The 23,059-nt window shown below is 43.2% G+C and overlaps 1 protein-coding gene across 2 annotated transcripts; it reads left to right on the top strand.

The window, feature by feature from the left end:
* Positions 1–469: 469 nt before the first annotated feature.
* LOC311279272 (cilia- and flagella- associated protein 210-like) lies at positions 470–22,974 on the top strand. Of its 2 annotated transcripts, XM_084390647.1 has the most exons (9): positions 853–989; positions 12,132–12,332; positions 13,489–13,662; positions 13,740–13,945; positions 17,164–17,320; positions 17,408–17,547; positions 21,448–21,652; positions 21,876–22,040; positions 22,119–22,974. In XM_084390647.1, the coding sequence occupies exons 2-9, from the start codon at positions 12,288–12,290 to the stop codon at positions 22,335–22,337; spliced, it is 1,311 nt and encodes a 436-aa protein (XP_084246773.1). In that variant the 5' UTR covers positions 853–989; positions 12,132–12,287; the 3' UTR covers positions 22,338–22,974. The 2 variants fall into 2 exon arrangements, with proteins under 2 accessions (XP_084246774.1, XP_084246773.1); XM_084390648.1 differs by lacking the exons at positions 12,132–12,332; positions 13,489–13,662; positions 13,740–13,945; ... (3 more) ...; positions 21,876–22,040; positions 22,119–22,974 and adding exons at positions 470–706; positions 3,622–3,778; positions 3,866–4,005; positions 4,241–5,402 and having other exon boundaries at positions 784–989.
* The last annotated feature ends 85 nt before the right edge of the window (positions 22,975–23,059 follow it).

Raw genomic sequence — 23,059 nt, 5'->3', positions numbered from 1 at the left:
CTGGTGAAACATCGTGAAGAAAGGTCGGGCCTGTAGCCTATATAGCAGGGGTGGGCAAACTTTTTGGCTCAAGGGCAATTACATTATTACACTGTTCTTGTGTTATTACACTGCTAATTTTTGTTTTGTTGTACACTGTTAAGTAAGATCTTTAGGTTTTTTGCAAAATAAATGTTGAGAATGCATAATACTCTCCCATGTCTCTTTTTGATAAGGATACCTACCATTTACTTATTATATTATAAAAATATTAACTTTATTCACATACTAAAGAGAGACAGGACAGGCTACTCCTCCCAAAATGTACCAAAAAAAAGTTATACCGTGATATTATACCGTCACCGTTCAAAAGATGAAAAATACCGTGATATTAATTTTAGGTCATATCGCCCACCCCTAGCGTATACATATACGAACAAAATGTCTTCGGTGGTCGAAGATTTCTTTACGTGTCCGTCAGAAGCTTTGCTTGAGAGTTGTACAAAGGAGCAGTTAGTGCAAATCGCCGAACGCTTCAGTGTCGATCTTACTTCTCAAGAAAAGTAAAAAGCTAGAGGCGAAAGCCATGCGAGAGGCGCTGATCGAAGAGAGGAGGAAACAGCTGGACCTGCAAGAAGCAGAACACCAGGCCCAGAGACGAGAGGAGGCCATCAAGAGAGCTCAAACCCTGCAGTTCTACCAGACCGGCCGAGTGAGAGCCTTCCATGTGCGTGTCTTACGGTATCAGATCACAAATCTTCTTCTGTGGTGAAGTGTTGTAGAAACGATCCTCTTGTTTTATAGAGCGCTCTGATGCTGACGGAGGTCCAGAAGGATAGGGAGGCTCAGGTCGAGCTGAAGCGCATGAGGCTGAAGGCCAGCAGAGAAGCAGACAGAGAGTTCTTTGCTGAAAGGGCTCGCAGGGAAGAGCAGGCGGTCCAGCGGGATCAGCAGAACGCCCTGTGTAGGAGACGAGACCGCCTGGCCGTCTCGGAGAGCTGGAGACTACAGTAAGGAGAAGTCATCTATGCTTCAGTGCACACACAGCTGACAACAACATGCTCGAACAACCTTTTGCTAGCGTTCCAATTAACATATAAATGTTATTTTCGAATGTTCTCTAAACATTCAAAGTGTCGACAACCTTTAAAATGTTTTTTATTTATTTTTCATTTCATTTGGGAATTCTCCAAACATTATGGGAAAGTTCCTTTTAAAAGTAATTGATGACGAGGCCGTAACCAGGGTTAGAACATGAGTGCGGTCCGGGGTGAGCTGTAAGAACACCCACAAATGCAACTCATTATATCCACTATACAGCCTAAACTTCCAAATGCAGACATTCTTTTGTCATCTCATGTGATCTCTAACCCTTCCTCTCAGTTGCTCTCCTCCTTGTCCTCATATCCGTCTTCCTCATCTTTCAATTTAGGCTTTTTTTTTTAAAGAAATACATCTAACGGATTTTGCCCAAACCTTTTGGCCATTCTACACTCTCTGTTCTGGAGGATAAACAGTGTTAAATTAGACCTTCTTTATTGCAGCACAATTTGTTATGTAACAATACTGATTACTGTAATATATTTCCATAATAAACATTGCTATATGGATAGGTAATGATAACTTTGCCTGTGCTCTAATGCAGTGGTTCTCGACTGGTTAGGCCAGTCACAAGTTTTTTGTGCACTTACTCGTGCCCATAGCGAGGCACCTGTCGAGTTAGAAGTCCATCAGACTAACGGTTCGAGAGATATGCGAAAGACAGACAGACAGACAGACATACTGACAGACAGACAGACAGACATACTGACAGACAGACAGACAGACAGACATACTGACAGACAGACAGATATACTGACAGACAGACAGACAGACAGACATACTGACATACTGACAGACAGACATACTGACAGACAGACAGACAGACAGACAGACATACATACTGACAGACAGACAGACAGACAGACATACATACTGACAGACAGACAGACAGACAGACAGACATACTGACAGACAGACAGACAGACAGACATACTGACAGACAGACAGACATACTGACAGACTGACAGACAGACAGACATACTGACAGAGACATACTGACAGACAGACAGACAGACAGATATACTGACAGACAGACAGACAGACATACTGACAGACAGACAGACAGACAGACATACTGACAGACAGACAGACAGACATACTGACAGACAGACAGACATACTGACAGACAGACAGACAGACATACTGACAGACAGACATACTGACAGACAGACATACTGACAGACAGACAGACAGACATACTGACAGACAGACATACTGACAGACAGACAGACAGACAGACATACTGACAGACAGACATACAGACAGACAGACAGATAGACAGACAGACATACTGACAGACAGACATACTGACAGACAGACATACTGACATACTGACAGACATACTGACAGACAGACTGACAGACAGACATACTGACAGACAGACATACTGACAGACAGACATACAGACAGACAGACATACTGACAGACAGACAGACAGATAGACAGACAGACAGACATACTGACAGACAGACATACTGACATACTGACAGACATACTGACAGACAGACAGACAGACATACTGACAGACAGACATACTGACAGACAGACATACTGACAGACAGACATACTGACAGACAGACATACTGACAGACAGACAGACAGACATACTGACAGACAGACATACTGACAGACAGACAGACAGACATACTGACATACTGACAGACATACTGACATACTGACAGACATACAGACATACAGACAGACAGACATACTGACAGACAGACAGACAGACATACTGACAGACATACTGACAGACATACAGACATACTGACATACTGACATACAGACAGACATACTGACAGACATACTGACAGACATACAGACATACTGACATACTGACATACAGACAGACATACAGACATACTGACATACTGACAGACAGACAGACATACTGACAGACAGACAGACAGACAGACAGACATACAGACAGACAGACTAACGTTTCTGTAATTTATAGATAGATATTACCATATTCTGAGTTTTTTATTCATTTTGAGGAATGCTGAATATGTTTTTGTGCAAGCTAGATGCAATAACCCTCATGTTCACACACAAACGCCTCTGCACTTACTGCCGATCTCTCCCAACATGGGGACAGGAGAGCTATCCGTCCGGAAATGGGAAAACCTGTTACTTATTTGAAAGAGTGACTCGGATATTTTGTGGTAAATTTAAAAGTAATGTAAATGTAAAGTAACTCGTCACTTGAAAAAAGTAATCTGATAAAGTAATGCGATACCCCGAACACTGCTTGTGAATGTTCTCTGAACGCGCTGAAATAATTAGTAACATTCAAGAAATGTTAGACGATTGTCCAACTAAAACAATTCATTAAAGAAAAAAACACTCCAGGAATGATGTATAAATAATGTTTTTGTGTGAATGTTTTGAGGACATGATTAACTTTGATAACTTTGAACGAACATTCTATTAACGTTACTAGAAGACCGTTTGTTCATAACTTTGAGGTTCTGACAACATTCCCTGTCAGCTGGGAATTCCCTTAAAGCACAAGGTGTCTGACGTCTCCCGCTTTATTAGGTGTCAGGATCATGAGATGAAGAAAGAGCAGAAGAGGCAGGAGATCAGGAGGGAGGCTGTAGAAATAGAGCGAATTAGAGAGTGTGCTCTGATGGAACGGGCCATGAAAGAGCGCAAGAAACACGAAGAGAAGAGGAGCTCGACGAAAGCTTTTCGGGTAAGGCGGTTGTTGGACAACATTCACACTGTGAAAGCAGACTGAATCAGATGTGGTTTAGAAATCCCTTCTTCTGTCTTCCATCAGGACCTTCTGACCGAAAGAGAGCTGAAGAGAGCAGCGGAGGCTCGGAGGCAGGAGGAAGAGGAGGAGAGAAAAAAGCAGATCACCAGCCAGAGAGAGGAAGAGAAGAGAGTGTGGAAGGAGAAGCAGGAGGGAATACTCAGGTACTCTACATCAGACAAATGCGTCCTGTGCTGGAGATTACAGGATTCTCATTAGTGCCAGAAATTAACTTCTTTATTTTGCTTCCTGCTAAATTTTACATGTATGAGGGCTAGCACGTATAAAACACACAGCATGCTGATTATTTATGTTAAACACTTCCAATCCAGACTAAACTTGATATATTAAATGCAGACTTTCCGATCACTGCCTGGTTCATCTTCTACCAACTTACAGGCAAAAACTTAAAACTGCTAAGCCAGTAATAAGGACTGTAAAGAGATGGACCAACGACACAGAGCAGGTCTTACAAGCCTGTTTTGAATGCACTGACTGGAGTGTTTTTGAAGCTGCTGCCAGCGATCTGGACGAGCTCACAGAGACTGTAACATCATACATCAGTTTCTGTGAGGATTTATGCATCCCTACCAGGACTTACTTATCATTCAACAATGATAAACCATGGTTCACACCAAAACTCAGACAGCTTCGTCAGGTCAAAGAAGATGCCTACAGGAGTGGGGATAGGATCTTGTATAATCAGGCCAGGAACACATTGACAAAGGAGATTGAAGTGGCTAAGAAGAGCTATGCCAAAAAGCTTCGAAAACCAGTTTTCCTCCAACGACCCTGCATCAGTGTGGAAAGGCCTGAAAGACATTACCAACTACAAGACACCATCCCCCAGCATCGACAGCAATAAGCATCTTGCGAACGAGCTGAATGTCTTTTACTGTAGATTTGAGACCCCCGATCAGACACCCCATACCCGCCCTGACCATCTCTCTACACAGCCATCAACACCTCCAGCCATCCCCCTCCCCTCCCCCCCTGCACTTCAGATCAGTGAGGATAATGTGCGTCAGATCTTCAGGAAACAGAAGAGAAGGAAAGCACCAGGCCCAGACGGTGTTTCACCAGCCTGTCTGAAAACCTGCGCTGACCAGCTGGCCTCTATCTTCTCACTGATCTTCAACAGATCACTGGAGCAGTGCAAAGTCCCTTTCTGCTTTAAACGCTCCACCATCATCCCAATCCCGAAGAAACCAAAGATCACAGGACTCAATGACTACAGACCTGTTGCCTTAACATCTGTGGCCATGAAGTCATTCGAAAGACTGGTGTTAACATATCTGAAGGACATCACTGGACCCTTGCTGGACCCCCTGCAGTTTGCCTACAGAGCAAACCGGTCTGTGGATGATGCGGTCAATATGGGACTGCATTACACCCTACAACATCTGGACAAACCAGGGACCTATGCAAGGATTCTGTTCGTGGACTTTAGTTCTGCCTTCAACACCATCGTCCCATCACTGCTCCAGACCAAACTGACCCAGCTCTCTGTCCCTAGCTCCGTCTGTCAATGGATCACAAGCTTTCTGACAGACAGACAACAGCTAGTCAGAATGGGCAAAATCCCGTCCGACAGCTGCACCATCAGCACCGGTGCTCCACAGGGATGTGTTCTCTCACCACTGCTCTTCTCCCTGTACACAAATGACTGCACCTCTAAAGACACCTCTGTCAAGCTCCTGAAGTTTGCGGACGACACTACTGTTATCGGACTCATCCGGAACGGTGACGAGTCTGCGTACAGACAGGAGGTGGAGCAGCTGGCTCTTTGGTGCAGTTATAACAACCTGGAGCTGAACACGCTCAAAACAGTGGAGATGATCGTGGACTTCAGGAGAAACCCCCCTGCACTCCCTTCACTCACCATCATGGACAGCACTGTGACTGCAGTAGAGTCATTCAGGTTCCTGGGCACCACCATCTCTCAGGATCTGAAGTGGGACACTCACATAGACTCTATTGTGAAGAAAGCCCAACAGAGACTGTACTTCCTGCGTCAGCTGAGGAAATTCAACCTGCCACAGGAGCTGCTCGTACAGTTCTACTCAGCTGTCATCCAGTCCATCCTCTGCACTTCCATCACCGTCTGGTTCGGCTCTGCTACCAAAACCGACCTCCGTAGACTACAGCGGATAGTTCGGACTGCTGAGCGAATCACTGGCACTACCCTTCCCACACTCAAAGTACTGCACTCATCCAGAGTGAGTAAAAGGGCTCGCAAAATCACTCTGGACCCGTCACACCCAGCACACTTTCTGTTTGAACTGTTACCGTCTGGTCGACGCTACAGAGCACCGAGCACAAAAACAACCAGACACAGGAAAAGTTTCTTTCCCCAGGCCATCTACCTCATGAACACTTAAATGTTCCGCTACTGTGGAACAAACATGTGCAATACTTCCCTCAGACATTTCATTATAGCACCTTATAACTTTATATATATTTATAATTTATAATCTTTTTATTTTTATTTTATTTTATTTTTTTCTATTTTTTTTTTATTTATACCTATGTTACTTGTCTTGTCACTTTATATTGTATGTGTACTGGAAGCTACTGTCACCAAGACAAATTCCTCGTATGCGCAAGCATACTTGGCAATAAAGCTCTTTCTGATTCTGATTCTGACAACAGATAAAATAACTTTGGGTGCATTTTAGGCATTTTTGTTACTTAAAAACTGTGAATCTCTAGAGATCATGGGCTGTTATTTTAGTATTATTTATAGTATACAGTATTTAGCAATGGTTTGAATGACCTTTTATTGTTATATTTTCTGTTTAAGTTTTAGGAATTGTGAGTATGTGCTTCTGTCATTTTTTTTATTCGTTTTTTTCGTCTTTTTCTTTTGAGCTTTATTTTATATTTATTTTAGTTTTAGTAATTTTAGTACTTCAACTTACAAATTGAAATGTTATTTCAGTTAGTTGCCAAGGCAACATTTTTAAGTTTAAAGGAGAACTTGGTAACTTTTTTAACTTAATAAAACTGTCTAGAAATCATTTGGATGGTTAAACAACCTGTTCTGGTGATACTGGTGACTTTCCCCGCTCCCCCCAGCGTTCCCAGGCGGAAAACCAACCTTGCAACTTGGGCACTACCGTCCCGGCAAGATAGAAATGGGAAGTCTCGTGAGAAGCGAGAACTAGAACGAGAACGAGCGCGAAACACAAATTGCTTTACGGCAATTCGACATAAACACACACGCATGTATGATGTATTACCAGATTACCCACCTCGGTAGACCTAGCTCCACACGATACAGTTGGCTTGCTCCGATCAAAACACACGCACATGAGCAGCGGTAGAGAGGGGGAGGAGGCGCCGCAAGGGAGTTATTTACGACTGTGTTGTGAAATATACGCCCTCCCACAGCTGTAGGGGGAGCTCGTGGGGAAAACACACGACAACAAAAGGGAAAATCAGCGAAGAAGTGACTAGAGTTCGCTAGAGTTACCGAGTTCTCCTTTAAGGTTTAAGTTTAAGTTTTTCATCTAATGTCTCATCTAATATTTGTATTTTTTATTTTTAGCTTCATAACACAGTAAACCCTAACGCTCAAAATAATTCATTGTATTGAGTAGGGCCAACTCAAATTATACAAATTAGTTCCATCAAATTAACAAAAGATACTTAAAATGTTACGAGTATTTAAAACTTTCTTTTTTCTTTTGAGTTCACAAAACTGACACATTTTAAGTACGTTGAATTGTTTCGTTGTTTTGAGTTCTATGTACTTGTTTTTAATTTTGACAAATTTAACTGAAACTAGGCTGGGATTTTTTGTGGGAGATTTAGTAGTGTTTAATGTTTTGCTATGCTAGTTTAGAAGAGTTTCTGTTATGTTGGGTTTTTTGAGTCGCCATCATGGCTGGTGACGAGTGGAGCATGAGCTTGCTTTGAGAACAGTGTGTGTTAAATGTTTTAAGTTGCTGTACTCATTCCACAAGTGCTATGATATGCTGATGCTGTCAAAGCATCGTGTCACAAATTAGGAAGGTAGCACTTGTTGAATTAGCTGGTTAAATCTAGCCAAGTTCGGGGATTGCCGCCTCGACAGGCACCGGAGACCTTACGGCCACAGCTCCGAGTGGCCGCGTTGACAATGGAGGTGGAGAACATGGTCCACTCGGACTCAATATCTCCAGACTCCCTCGGGATCTGGTCGAAGCTCTGCCGGAGGTGGGAGTTGAAGATCTCTCTGACAGGAGATTCGGCCAAATGTTCCCAACAGACCCTCACAGTACGTTTGGGTCTGCCGAGTCTGTCCAGCTCCCTCCCCCGCCATCGGATCCAACTCACCACCAGGTGGTGATCAGTTGACAGCTCCGCCCCTCTCTTCACCCGAGTGTCCAAGACATACGACCGGAGGTCGGATGAAACGACCACAAAGTCGATCATCGACCTCCGGCCTAGGGTGTCCTGGTGTCATGTGCACTGATGGACACCCTTATGCTTGAACATGGTGTTCGTTATGGACAAGCTGTAACTAGCACAGAAGTCCAATAACAGAACACCACTCGGGTTCAGGTCAGGGGGGCCGTTCCTCCCAATCACGCCCCTCCAGGTGTCACTGTCGCTGCCCACGTGGGCGTTGAAGTTCCCCAGTAAAACGATGGAGTCCCCAGTCGGAGCACTTTCCAGCACCCCTCCCAGAGACTCCAAGAAGGCCGGGTACTCTGCACTGCCGTTCGGCCCGTAAGCACAAACGACAGTGAGAGACCTATCCCCGACCCGAAGGCGTAGGGAAGCGACCCTCTCGTTCACCGGGGTTAACTCCAACACATGGCGGCTGAGCTGGGGGGCTATAAGCAAACATACAGACAGACAGACATACTGACAGACAGACATACTGACATACTGACAGACAGACAGACATACTGACATACTGACAGACAGACAGACATACTGACAGACAGACAGACATACTGACAGACATACTGACATACTGACAGACAGACAGACAGACAGACAGACATACTGACAGACATACTGACAGACAGACAGACATACTGACAGACATACAGACATACTGACAGACAGACAGACATACTGACAGACAGACAGACAGACAGACAGGTTCTGAGAACATTCCCTGTCAGCTGGGAATTCCCTTAAAGCACAAGGTGTCTGACGTCTCCCGCTTTATTAGGTGTCAGGATCATGAGATGAAGAAAGAGCAGAAGAGGCAGGAGATCAGGAGGGAGGCTGTAGAAATAGAGCGAATTAGAGAGTGTGCTCTGATGAAACAGAGACCCTGTTCGACGTGTTACACACTGGCGTTTGACTAAAGCACCTCAGAGACCCTGTTCGATGTGTTACACACTGGCTAAAGCCCTTCAGAGACCCTGTTCGGTGTGTTACACACTGGCTAAAGCGCCTCAGAGACCCTGTTCGACGTGTTACACACTGGCTAAAGCACCTCAGAGACCCTGTTCGATGTGTTACACACTGGCTAAAGCACCTCAGAGACCCTGTTCGACGTGTTACACACTGGCTAAAACCCCTGAGAGACCCTGTTCGGTGTGTTACACACTGGCTAAAGCACCTCAGAGACCCTGTTCGATGTGTTACACACTGGCTAAAGCCCCTCAGAGACCCTGTTCGATGTGTTACACACTGGCTAAAGCACCTCAGAGACCCTGTTCGATGTGTTACACACTGGCTAAAGCACCTCAGAGACCCTGTTCGATGTGTTACACACTGGCTAAAGCCCCTCAGAGACCCTGTTCGATGTGTTACACACTGGCTAAAGCACCTCAGAGACCCTGTTCGATGTGTTACACACTGGCTAAAGCCCCTCAGAGACCCTGTTCGATGTGTTACACACTGGCTAAAGCACCTCAGAGACCCTGTTCGATGTGTTACACACTGGCTAAAGCACCTCAGAGACCCTGTTCGATGTGTTACACACTGGCTAAAGCACCTCAGAGACCCTGTTCGATGTGTTACACATTGGCTAAAACCCCTCAGAGACCCTGTTCGATGTGTTACACACTGGCTAAAGCACCTCAGAGACCCTGTTCGATGTGTTACACACTGGCTAAAGCACCTCAGAGACCCTGTTCGATGTGTTACACATTGGCTAAAACCCCTCAGAGACCCTGTTCGATGTGTTACACACTGGCTAAAGCCCCTCAGAGACCCTGTTCGATGTGTTACACACTGGCTAAAGCACCTCAGAGACCCTGTTCGATGTGTTACACACTGGCTAAAGCCCCTCAGAGACCCTGTTCGATGTGTTACACACTGGCTAAAGCACCTCAGAGACCCTGTTCGATGTGTTACACACTGGCTAAAGCACCTCAGAGACCCTGTTCGATGTGTTACACACTGGCTAAAGCACCTCAGAGACCCTGTTCGATGTGTTACACACTGGCTAAAACCCCTCAGAGACCCTGTTCGACGTGTTACACACTGGCTAAAGCCCCTCAGAGACCCTGTTCGACGTGTTACACACTGGCTAAAGCCCCTCAGAGACCCTGTTCGATGTGTTACACACTGGCTAAAGCCCCTCAGAGACCCTGTTCGATGTGTTACACACTGGCTAAAGCACCTCAGAGACCCTGTTCGATGTGTTACACACTGGCTAAAGCACCTCAGAGACCCTGTTCGATGTGTTACACACTGGCTAAAGCCCCTCAGAGACCCTGTTCGGTGTGTTACACACTGGCTAAAGCACCTCAGAGACCCTGTTCGATGTGTTACACACTGGCTAAAGCCCCTCAGAGACCCTGTTCGATGTGTTACACACTGGCTAAAGCCCCTCAGAGACCCTGTTCGATGTGTTACACACTGGCTAAAACCCCTCAGAGACCCTGTTCGATGTGTTTCACACTGGCTAAACCACCTCAGAGACCCTGTTCGATGTGTTACACACTGGCTAAAGCCCCTCAGAGACCCTGTTCGATGTGTTACACACTGGCTAAAACCCCTCAGAGACCCTGTTCGATGTGTTACACACTGGCTAAAGCCCCTCAGAGACCCTGTTCGATGTGTTACACACTGGCTAAAACCCCTCAGAGACCCTGTTCGATGTGTTACACACTGGCTAAAACCCCTCAGAGACCCTGTTCGATGTGTTTCACACTGGCTAAACCACCTCAGAGACCCTGTTCGATGTGTTACACACTGGCTAAAGCCCCTCAGAGACCCTGTTCGATGTGTTACACACTGGCTAAAACCCCTCAGAGACCCTGTTCGATGTGTTTCACACTGGCTAAAGCACTTCAGAGACCCTGTTCGATGTGTTACACACTGGCTAAACCACCTCAGAGACCCTGTTCGATGTGTTACACACTGGCTAAACCACCTCAGAGACCCTGTTCGATGTGTTACACACTGGCTAAAACCCCTCAGAGACCCTGTTCGATGTGTTACACACTGGCTAAAGCCCCTCAGAGACCCTGTTCGACGTGTTACACACTGGCGTTTGGCTAAACCACCTCAGAGACCCTGTTCGACGTGTTACACACTGGCTAAAGCCCCTCAGAGACCCTGTTCGGTGTGTTACACACTGGCTAAAACCCCTCAGAGACCCTGTTCGATGTGTTACACACTGGCTAAAGCACCTCAGAGACCCTGTTCGATGTGTTACACACTGGCTAAAGCACTTTAGAGACCCTGTTCGACGTGTTACACACTGGCTAAAGCACCTCATAGACCCTGTTCGACGTGTTACACACTGGCTAAAGCACCTCAGAGACCCTGTTCGATGTGTTACACACTGGCTAAAGCACCTCAGAGACCCTGTTCGACGTGTTACACACTGGCTAAAGCACTTTAGAGACCCTGTTCGATGTGTTACACACTGGCTAAACCACCTCATAGACCCTGTTCGACGTGTTACACACTGGCTAAAGCACCTCAGAGACCCTGTTCGATGTGTTACACAGAGATCAGGGTAAATCATGTGGTCATTCTGAGATCAGGGTATATCATGTGGTCATTCTGAGATCAGGGTATATCATGTGGTCATTCTGAGATCAGGGTATATCATGTGGTCATTCTGAGATCAGGGTAAATCATGTGGTCATTCTGAGATCAGGGTAAATCATGTGGTCATTCTGAGATCAGGGTAAATCATGTGGTCATTCTGAGATCAGAAGATTTGTTTATTTTATGTACAACATACTTTTTGTATACATTTTGTGCAACTTTGTTTGTTTTGTGTTTGTATAAAAACTGTTATAAAAAAAAAAACATCTGAAAATAATGTATAATAATTAGAGCTTTTTTAATAACTTGGAAATATGTTGTCGAATGCATACAGCTGGCAGTCTGGAGATGGAGAAACCCGAAGCAGACCTTCGTCAAGGGTTAGTGTTGTCCGGAAGTGAAATGGCAGCGCGTGCAGGACAGTGTGAACGGTGTGGATCCCCAGAGCAGAAGTGTCCTAACAGCAGCTGAACAGCGGGAGGCGCTGCACATGCGCTCTAAAGAGGCCGTCGCACACTGGCCCAACACCATCGAGGTGAGTGGGAGCACTGGGATTACTGCATTAAGTTAGCTCTCTTAATTACATGACACGCAGGAAGACAGAAATAGTAACGTTAGGCTAAATCGAGGGAGCGAATCAGTAAATCGTGCACACAATCTAACCTAAACACTAAACACTTTTAAGGAAGAAAATAGGCCTTTCTATAAGTCTTTATTAAGAAATAAGAATCATTTATTAAAAAATTGGCTTTTTTAGCTCGTATGTATAATGTATTATAATATTTTGTTAATACTCCTGTTTATTTTGTATGCCGTTTGTGTTTAGAATGTTTTCAGGTTACACTTTACAATATTGGTTAATGCATTAAGTAAAACTAATTTGAGATTCACATTTGTTACAGTATATCTTACATCCTTGTTAATGTTAATCATTAAAATACAGCTGTTTATTGTTAGTTCATGTTAGCTCAGGTCTATTAAATATTAACAGACTGACAACTTTTGATTTAAAAAATGTATTAATAAAATTAACATTAACTAAGATCAATAAATGTTTTAGAATTATTTTTCATTGTTAGTTCCTGTTAGCCGTCGTTAGGGTTAGGGTTAGGGTTAGGTTAGCTTAACTAATGGTGAACTTACTATACGACTGTCACATGGAGTTCCACACGCTCGAGTCAGAGATAAACTAAGAGTGCTTTAATCACCGATGGGAACATGCAGGAGAAACAGAATCATTACACTCAATCCGGACTATCCTGGACAGGGAACGACCTCAGACTGAGGGCTTAGATACACATAGCACACAAAAGAGCTGATTAACTGTACAACAGGTGAGAGGAATGATTAGTCAAACACACTGGGAAGCTAACGGGAACAGAACTAAAACACAAACTACACCTAAAAGAACATACACAATACAAACAAATGTTACCATTGTTTATTCTTTTGAGCAGATACTTTGTTTTTTATTTTAATTATATAGCCTTGTTTATACTTCTCGTGTCTGTGCCCCTATTATAATATTAAGTTTGTTACAATTTAGTATAATGTTAAATTGTAATTTGAATGTCATCTTGATGTGATATTCATTTGAAAAAAAAACTATACCTGTGTCTCTGAGGGTTAATATGAGACTTGATGTGTACAGTAACAAAGTACAACAAACAAATCTGATTTCATCCTTACAGGGACAACGGCATAAAAAGCTCGAGGCGAAAGCCATGCGAGAGGCGCTGATCGAAGAGAGGAGGAAACAGCTGGACCTGCAAGAAGCAGAACACCAGGCCCAGAGACGAGAGGAGGCCATCAAGAGAGCTCAAACCCTGCAGTTCTACCAGACCGACCGAGTGAGAGCCTTCCATGTGCGTGTCTTACGGTATCAGATCACAAATCTTCTTCTGTGGTGAAGTGTTGTAGAAACGATCCTCTTGTTTTATAGAGCGCTCTGATGCTGACGGAGGTCCAGAAGGATAGGGAGGCTCAGGTCGAGCTGAAGCGCATGAGGCTGAAGGCCAGCAGAGAAGCAGACAGAGAGTTCTTTGCTGAAAGGGCTCGCAGGGAAGAGCAGGCGGTCCAGCGGGATCAGCAGAACGCCCTGTGTAGGAGACGAGACCGCCTGGCCGTCTCGGAGAGCTGGAGACTACAGTAAGGAGAAGTCATCTATGCTTCAGTGCACACACAGCTGACAACAACATGCTCGAACAACCTTTTGCTAGCGTTCCAATTAACATATAAATGTTATTTTCGAATGTTCTCTAAACATTCAAAGTGTCGACAACCTTTAAAATGTTTTTTATTTATTTTTCATTTCATTTGGGAATTCTCCAAACATTATGGGAAAGTTCCTTTTAAAAGTAATTGATGACGAGGCCGTAACCAGGGTTAGAACATGAGTGCGGTCCGGGGTGAGCTGTAAGAACACCCACAAATGCAACTCATTATATCCACTATACAGCCTAAACTTCCAAATGCAGACATTCTTTTGTCATCTCATGTGATCTCTAACCCTTCCTCTCAGTTGCTCTCCTCCTTGTCCTCATATCCGGATTTTTCCCAAACCTTTTGGCCATTCTACACTCTCTGTTCTGTCTGTTCTGGAGGATAAACAGTGTTAAATTAGACCTTCTTTATTGCAGCACAATTTGTTATGTAACAATACTGATTACTGTAATATATTTCCATAATAAATATTGCTATATGATAGGTAATGATAACTTTGCCTGTGCTCTAATGCAGTGGTTCTCGACTCGTTAGGCCAGTCACAAGTTTTTTGTGCTCTTACTCGTGCCCATAGTGAGGCACCTGTCGAGTTAGAAATCCATCGCACTAACGGTTCGAGAGATATGCGAAAGACAGACAGACAGACAGACAGACAGACATACTGACAGACAGACAGACATACTGACAGACAGACAGACAGACAGACATACTGACTGACAGACATACTGACAGACAGACAGACAGACAGACAGACAGACAGACATACTGACAGACAGACAGACATACTGACAGACAGACAGACAGACAGACATACTGACAGACAGACAGACATACTGACAGACAGACATACTGACAGACATACTGACAGACAGACAGACATACTGACAGACAGACAGACAGACAGACATACTGACAGACAGACAGACAGACAGACATACTGACAGACAGACAGACAGACAGACATACTGACTGACATACTGACAGACATACTGACAGACAGACATACTGACAGACAGACAGACAGACAGACAGACAGACAGACATACTGACTGACAGACAGACAGACAGACAGACATACTGACAGACAGACAGACAGACAGACATACTGACAGACAGACAGACAGACAGACAGACAGACATACAGACAGACAGACAGACAGACAGACAGACAGACAGACATACTGACAGACAGACAGACAGACATACTGACTGACATACTGACAGACATACTGACAGACAGACATACTGACAGACATACTGACACAGACAGACAGACAGACAGACAGACAGACATACTGACAGACAGACAGACATACTGACAGACAGACAGACATACTGACAGACAGACAGACAGACATACTGACAGACAGACAGACAGACATACTGACAGACAGACAGACAGACAGACAGACAGACAGACATACTGACAGACATACTGACAGACAGACAGACATACTGACAGACAGACAGACAGACAGACAGACAGACAGACAGACAGACAGACAGACAGACAGACATACTGACAGACAGACAGACAGACAGACATACTGACAGACAGACATACTGACAGACATACTGACAGACAGACATACTGACAGACAGACATACTGACAGACAGACATACTGACAGACATACTGACTGACAGACATACTGACAGACATACTGACAGACAGACATACTGACAGACAGACATACTGACAGACATACTGACAGACAGACATACTGACAGACATACTGACAGACAGACAGACAGACATACTGACAGACAGACATACTGACAGACAGACAGACAGACATACTGACAGACAGACAGACAGACAGACATACAGACAGACAGACATACTGACAGACAGACATACTGACAGACAGACAGACATACATACTGACAGACAGACAGACAGACAGACAGACAGACAGACAGACATAATGACAGACAGACAGACAGACAGACATACTGACAGACATACTGACAGACTGATAGACTGATTGACAGACAGACATACTGACAGACAGACATACTGACAGACAGACAGACATACTGACATACTGACAGACATACATACTGACATACTGACAGACAGACAGACAGACTGACATACTGACAGACAGACATACTGACAGACAGACAGACATACTGACAGACTGACATACAGACAGACATACAGACATACAGACATAATGACAGACAGACATACAGACAGACAGACATACTGACAGACATACTGACAGACATACTGACAGACTGATAGACTGATTGACAGACAGACATACTGACAGACAGACAGACATACTGACAGACAGACAGACATACTGACAGACAGACAGACATACTGACAGACATACATACTGACATACTGACAGACTGACATACTGACAGACAGACAGACAGACATACTGACATACTGACAGACATACTGACATACTGACAGACAGACAGACATACTGACAGACAGACATACTGACAGACAGACAGACAGACAGACATACTGACATACTGACAGACAGACAGACATACTGACAGACAGACAGACAGACTGACGTTTCTGTAATTTATAGATAGATATTACCATATTCTGAGTTTTTTATTCATTTTGAGGAATGCTGAATATGTTTTTGTGCAAGTGAGATGCAATAACCCTCATGTTCACACACAAACGCCTCTGCACTTACTGCCGATCTCTCCCAACATGGGGACAGGAGAGCTATCCGTCCGGAAATGGGAAAACCTGTGTTACTTATTTGAAAGAGTGACTCGGATATTTTGTGGTAAATTTAAAAGTAATGTAAATGTAAAGTAACTCGTCACTTGAAAAAAGTAATCTGATAAAGTAATGCGATACCCCGAACACTGCTTGTGAATGTTCTCTGAACGCGCTGAAATAATTAGTAACATTCAAGAAATGTTAGACGATTGTCCAACTAAAACAATTCATTAAAGAAAAAAACACTCCAGGAATGATGTATAAATAATGTTTTTGTGTGAATGTTTTGAGGACATGATTAACTTTGATAACTTTGAACGAACATTCTATTAACGTTACTAGAAGACCGTTTGTTCGTAACTTTGAGGTTCTGACAACATTCCCTGTCAGCTGGGAATTCCCTTAAAGCACAAGGTGTCTGACGTCTCCCGCTTTATTAGGTGTCAGGATCATGAGATGAAGAAAGAGCAGAAGAGGCAGGAGATCAGGAGGGAGGCTGTAGAAATAGAGCGAATTAGAGAGTGTGCTCTGATGGAACGGGCCATGAAAGAGCGCAAGAAACACGAAGAGAAGAGGAGCTCGACGAAAGCTTTTCGGGTAAGGCGGTTGTTGGACAACATTCACACTGTGAAAGCAGACTGAATCAGATGTGGTTTAGAAATCCCTTCTTCTGTCTTCCATCAGGACCTTCTGACCGAAAAGGAGCTGAAGAGAGCAGCGGAGGCTCGGAGGCAGGAGGAAGAGGAGGAGAGAAAAAAGCAGATCACCAGCCAGAGAGAGGAAGAGAAGAGAGTGTGGAAGGAGAAGCAGGAGGGAATACTCAGGTACTCTACATCAGACAAATGCGTCCTGTGCTGGAGATTACAGGATTCTCATTAGTGCCAGAAATTAACTTCTTTATTTTGCTTCCTGCTAAATTTTACATGTATGAGGGCTAGCACGTATAAAACACACAGCATGCTGATTATTTATGTTAAACACTTCCAATCCAGACTAAACTTGATATATTAAATGCTAGACAACAGATGAAATAACTTTGGGCGCATTTTAGGCATTTTTGTTACTTAAAAACTGTGAATCTCTAGAGATCATGGGCTGTTATTTTAGTATTATTTATAGTATACAGTATTTAGCAATGGTTTGATTTACCTTTTATTGTTATATTTTCTGTTTAAGTTTTAGGAATTGTGAGTATGTGCTTCTGTCATTTTTTTTATTCGTTTTTTCGTCTTTTTCTTTTGAGCTTTATTTTATATTTATTTCAGTTTTAGTTTTAGTAATTTTAGTACTTCAACTTACAAATTGAAATGTTATTTCAGTTAGTTGCCAAGGCAACATTTTTAAGTTTAAAGGAGAACTTGGTAACTTTTTTAACTTAATAAAACTGTCTAGAAATCATTTGGATGGTTAAACAACCTGTTCTGGTGATACTGGTGACTTTCCCCGCTCCCCCCAGCGTTCCCAGGCGGAAAACCAACCTTGCAACTTGGGCACTACCGTCCCGGCAAGATAGAAATGGGAAGTCTCGTGAGAAGCGAGAACTAGAACGAGAACGAGCGCGAAACACAAATTGCTTTACGTCAATTCGACATAAACACACACGCATGTATGATGTATTACCAGATTACCCACCTCGGTAGACCTAGCTCCACACGATACAGTTGGCTTGCTCCGATCAAAACACACGCACATGAGCAGCGGTAGAGAGGGGGAGGAGGCGCCGCAAGGGAGTTATTTACGACTGTGTTGTGAAATATACGCCCTCCCACAGCTGTAGGGGGAGCTCGTGGGGAAAACACACGACAACAAAAGGGAAAATCAGCGAAGAAGTGACTAGAGTTCGCTAGAGTTACCGAGTTCTCCTTTAAGGTTTAAGTTTAAGTTTTTCATCTAATGTCTCATCTAATATTTGTATTTTTTATTTTTAGCTTCATAACACAGTAAACCCTAACGCTCAAAATAATTCATTGTATTGAGTAGGGCCAACTCAAATTATACAAATTAGTTCCATCAAATTAACAAAAGATACTTAACCCTTTAGGCGCCAGAGGTTTTTTCCTAAAACGTTCGATTTTGACATCTTAATTTCAAAAGGCTATATATTAAAAGTGATAAAAGATAGAGACTTTCTGTAAATTAGAGAAATATTAAGGATGACCCAAAGTTTATGTAGGAATTACATTTTCCCATCTAATTTGCATATTATGACGTCATATAGTGGCGGCCATCTTGGATTATAGAATTTTCATGAAAAGTCACATGTTTAAAAGATAAAATGCAGCACTTCTTTCCCCCAAAAATGTCCCTCACCTTCTGTATGCTATATTGCACAATACTGAATGCTCAGGTAAATAGTAAGTAGTGAACAAACTGTGTAAATCATTACTAATAATAGAAACAAACTGAATGCATGTAGCGATTGGCCTTTTGCTGTAGAGATTTTCCATTTACTACATACAGTAGGCACTCTGATTCCATGTATGGTGCACATATTATTCATATGACACACAAACACAAGTAGACAAAACCTGTTTAGTTCAAAAGCTCACTCGCCATGGCATGCCACAGATCATGAGTGAGATGACGAGACAAGACGAGAGACAATGTTAGTTTTTTTTTTTGTGTGTGTGTGTGTTTTTTTTTTTTTTGGTTGTTGTTGTTTTAGCTGACATAGACGCACACATCATAAGGACATGAACACACAAAAAAGAACACATATTGTACACTAAAATGGTCAGGGAAATAGATAGTAAATCAACAGTGTAAATCATTACTAATAAATGGCAGACAAAAAAAAAAAAAAAAGAATTTATGTTGCAGAGCTTTTGCTGTAGAGATAATGACTCCCTATCCATCCAGGTGACATTTCTTGTAGTGTTTCATGGTGTGGTCTTGCGATAGACTAATAGCCCCTCTGCTCCGTGTCACACCGCCTCTGCTCCTGCTACGAGCAGCGCGGGCGCGGCCAGATCTGTCTCGCGCGCGCGCCGAGTGTGCACAGCTCGGACTACTGTCTTTGTCATTGCGACTCCCCACCCTGCCTCCACGTTGCCCCCTAACTGTCCTATGAATACTTCGACCTCGTCTAACATACCCAGTGGCATTAGACAAAGCCTCCACCACAATACTGTCGCCGCGATTGCGGAGAGGCACGCGGTCACCATGGCGAGCGCGGTAAACATCTCCCGCCTCGTTCCCCACAACACTAACACGCCTGCTAACTTCGCAATGAACACTCCGACCCCGGGAAACATTGTTCCCACCACTGACATTGGGCAAAGGACCATATATATTGGGCAAATGATTCACCGTTTGTGCTTGGTGTAGGGCTATACTTTCACTTTCAGAATCACCGTCATTTTCTGAAGGCAGATAACGTTATTCCCCTTCAGAATCAGGGTCCGCGAATAGAACACCCAACACTTCATTGCGGGTAAGCTTTATTGATGCCATTAGATGATAATAATAATAATAATCTAATGCAAATACTCGCTGACGTTGACAATATTGATCTGATAAAATGGCTCACTCGCACACTAGCTCCGCTTTTGTTCGCACTGATTCAATGCGCTCTAGCTCGAAGATTTTGTATAGAAACATGACATTTTTTTAAGGCGGGGATGAAGTATGACATGTATGCTAACTAGTGGAGGGGAGGTCGAACGAAATTTGACACCCTGTTTGACAAAATCGGCCGTTTTATTCAGTGCCGCATCTTGTCGAGTAAACTCGACTGTGGCGGCTAGAGGGTTAAAATGTTACGAGTATTTAAAACTTTCTTTTTTCTTTTGAGTTCACAAAACTGACACATTTTAAGTACGTTGAATTGTTTTGTTGTTTTGAGGTCTATGTACTTGTTTCTTTTAATTTTGACAAACTTAAATTTAACTGAAACTAGGCTGGGATTTTTTGTGGGAGATTTAGTAGTGTTTAATGTTTTGCTATGCTAGTTTAGAAGAGTTTCTGTTATGTTGGGTTTTTTGAGTCGCCATCATGGCTGGTGACGAGTGGAGCATGAGCTTGCTTTGAGAACAGTGTGTGTTAAATGTTTTAAGTTGCTGTACTCATTCCACAAGTGCTATGATATGCTGATGCTGTCAAAGCATCGTGTCACCAATTAGCAAGGTAGCACTTGTTGAATTAGCTGGTTAAATCTAGCCAAGTTTCCACTACTAAAAACACTGAAGATTACATGACAATTTTAAGTTGTGTATGAATGATCTTACTCAAATATTTTAAGTTAAGAGCAATTAAAATGTATGATTACAAAACAAAAATCTGCAAGCTCTGCTTACTTAAACATTCAATTTCTTAACTTAAACAATTTGATGTTACTGATTACCTCAAATTATGTGAGTTTTGCCAACTTTATTCGGGTTTACAGTGTATTTAACCAACTAGAAACTGCTCTTTCTGAGTGTTAGTTTCAAATTCAAACTTGCTTGCAAACCAGTTCCAATCTTTCATTTGTCTGTGAAAGGTCTTTTGGGAACATTTATACAAATGTAAATAAATTAGTGTATAAACCTAAATTCAAAATAAACTAATTCAAAAGATTGCTACCATTTGACATCCACATTCTTACAGCTTGCTCATTCATGAATCACATCTAACTGGGAAGGTTATTGAAATCAGTGTGGGAAGCCTGAAGAGACAGTATACTTCTTTCCACTGCTTGCTTTGTCTCAGAACTGGGCTTGTATTTGACTTTATGTTTGCTTTAGAGAGCGTCAAAGACCCAGAGACACTGTTATACAGAAGTTAGACATGCAGAAGATGGAAGAAATCAATCTTCTGAGGAAGAATGAGGAACAGAGCATTGCAAAAGCAGTGACTGAACGTGAGGCCAAACAGGCCCGAGTGCAAAGTGAGAGAGGAGAAAAACATGCAGCCATGTGGGAATCTATCGCTGCACACAGAGAATCCAAGGTAAATGACCTATTCCTAATGTTTTTATACATGTAAACCTGTTTAAATCTGCGCTCCGCGTCGTGCCTCACATCGCCCCTCAGCCGCTCCACTGTAACACACGGCTGTGCTGGGCCTTATGGCTTCATTTTACCACAGTGATGCTGGGTTAGAGCATCACACTGTTTATATATCATTTGAAATGCATTTATTGAATTAAACATTTTTCTCAACTCTATATCAGAGGCGAGAGCTGCAACAAAAGGCAGAGGATGAAAAACAGAAATCTCTGGAGACGCTGAATGCACTGAAGGAAGCAGATAAACTCTTCAGGGAAAAGGAACAACTTAAAGCTCAAAAAGCTAAAGCTAAAGGAAAAGCACTGCAAGACAGCTACATACAACAAATGGTGGGTATTATTTTAATATGTTTTATTTTATGCATTGAAGTCATAATTTCTCTCTAATGCAACACTGGTTTTGTAAAGGCTGAAAAACGTGCAAGTGATCTCCGTACGAGAAAAGAACAGGAAGACTTGGTGGCGAAGAACATCGCTCTCATGGCTGAGGAGGAAAACCAGTTCCAGAAATATGCCAAACAAGTCATCGAAACAGCCCAGAAGGCCGAGAGAGACGTCTCCCCTCTCCTGAAGAACAAGCGGTCACTTCATGGAAACGGCAAGAGCACGCAAGTATTTTCTTCTTAATATCCAGTTCTCCTGTTGGTCACTTTACTATTTGACTCAAGGTAAGGCTATTTTCGATTCTCTGCTTATCAAAGAATTTGCTGACTTTCTATCAGAGTTAGTTTTGGCTGCAGATAAAGTCATAATTGTTGGTGATTTTAATATACATGTAGATAATGAAAAAGATGCATTGGGATTGGCATTTGAAGACATTCAGAACTCTATTGGAGTTAGACAACACGTGTCAGGACCTACTCATTGTCGTAATCATACTCTAGTCTAAATCTAATATTATCACACAGAATCAATGTTGATGCCGTTGAAATTCTGCAGCAGAGCGATGACATCTCAGATCATTATCTAGTCTCGTGTAAACTTCATTTAGCCAAAGCTGCAAAGCAGACTCCGTGTTACAAATATGTTTGACCTATCACTTCTGCCACTAAAGATTGCTTTATTAATAATCTTCCTGATCAGTTTCATCATCTCAGCATCCCAGATAGCTTAGCAGAACTCGATATTACGACAGAAACTTTTAACTCTCTCTTTTCCAGCACTTTAGACACAGTTGCTCCGTTGCGCTTAAAGGGTCATGACACCCCCCTCTTTCAGCTCAAGTCTAGCTCACAATCTTTTTGAAAAATGCAACTTAATTGGGCGTGGTGGCTGTGAGAAGAAGGGCGGGGAGTGGGTGTGGTGTGGCACGGCAGGGGAGAGGGGAGGGGGGGGAACTGTCATCGCCA

The sequence above is a fragment of the Rutilus rutilus genome, assembly GCF_951802725.1.
Source record: "Rutilus rutilus genome assembly, chromosome: 20".
Classification (NCBI taxonomy): domain Eukaryota; kingdom Metazoa; phylum Chordata; class Actinopteri; order Cypriniformes; family Leuciscidae; genus Rutilus; species Rutilus rutilus.
The sequence above is the reverse complement of the archived record's forward strand: the minus strand, read 5'-3'. Positions and strand labels throughout refer to the sequence as shown.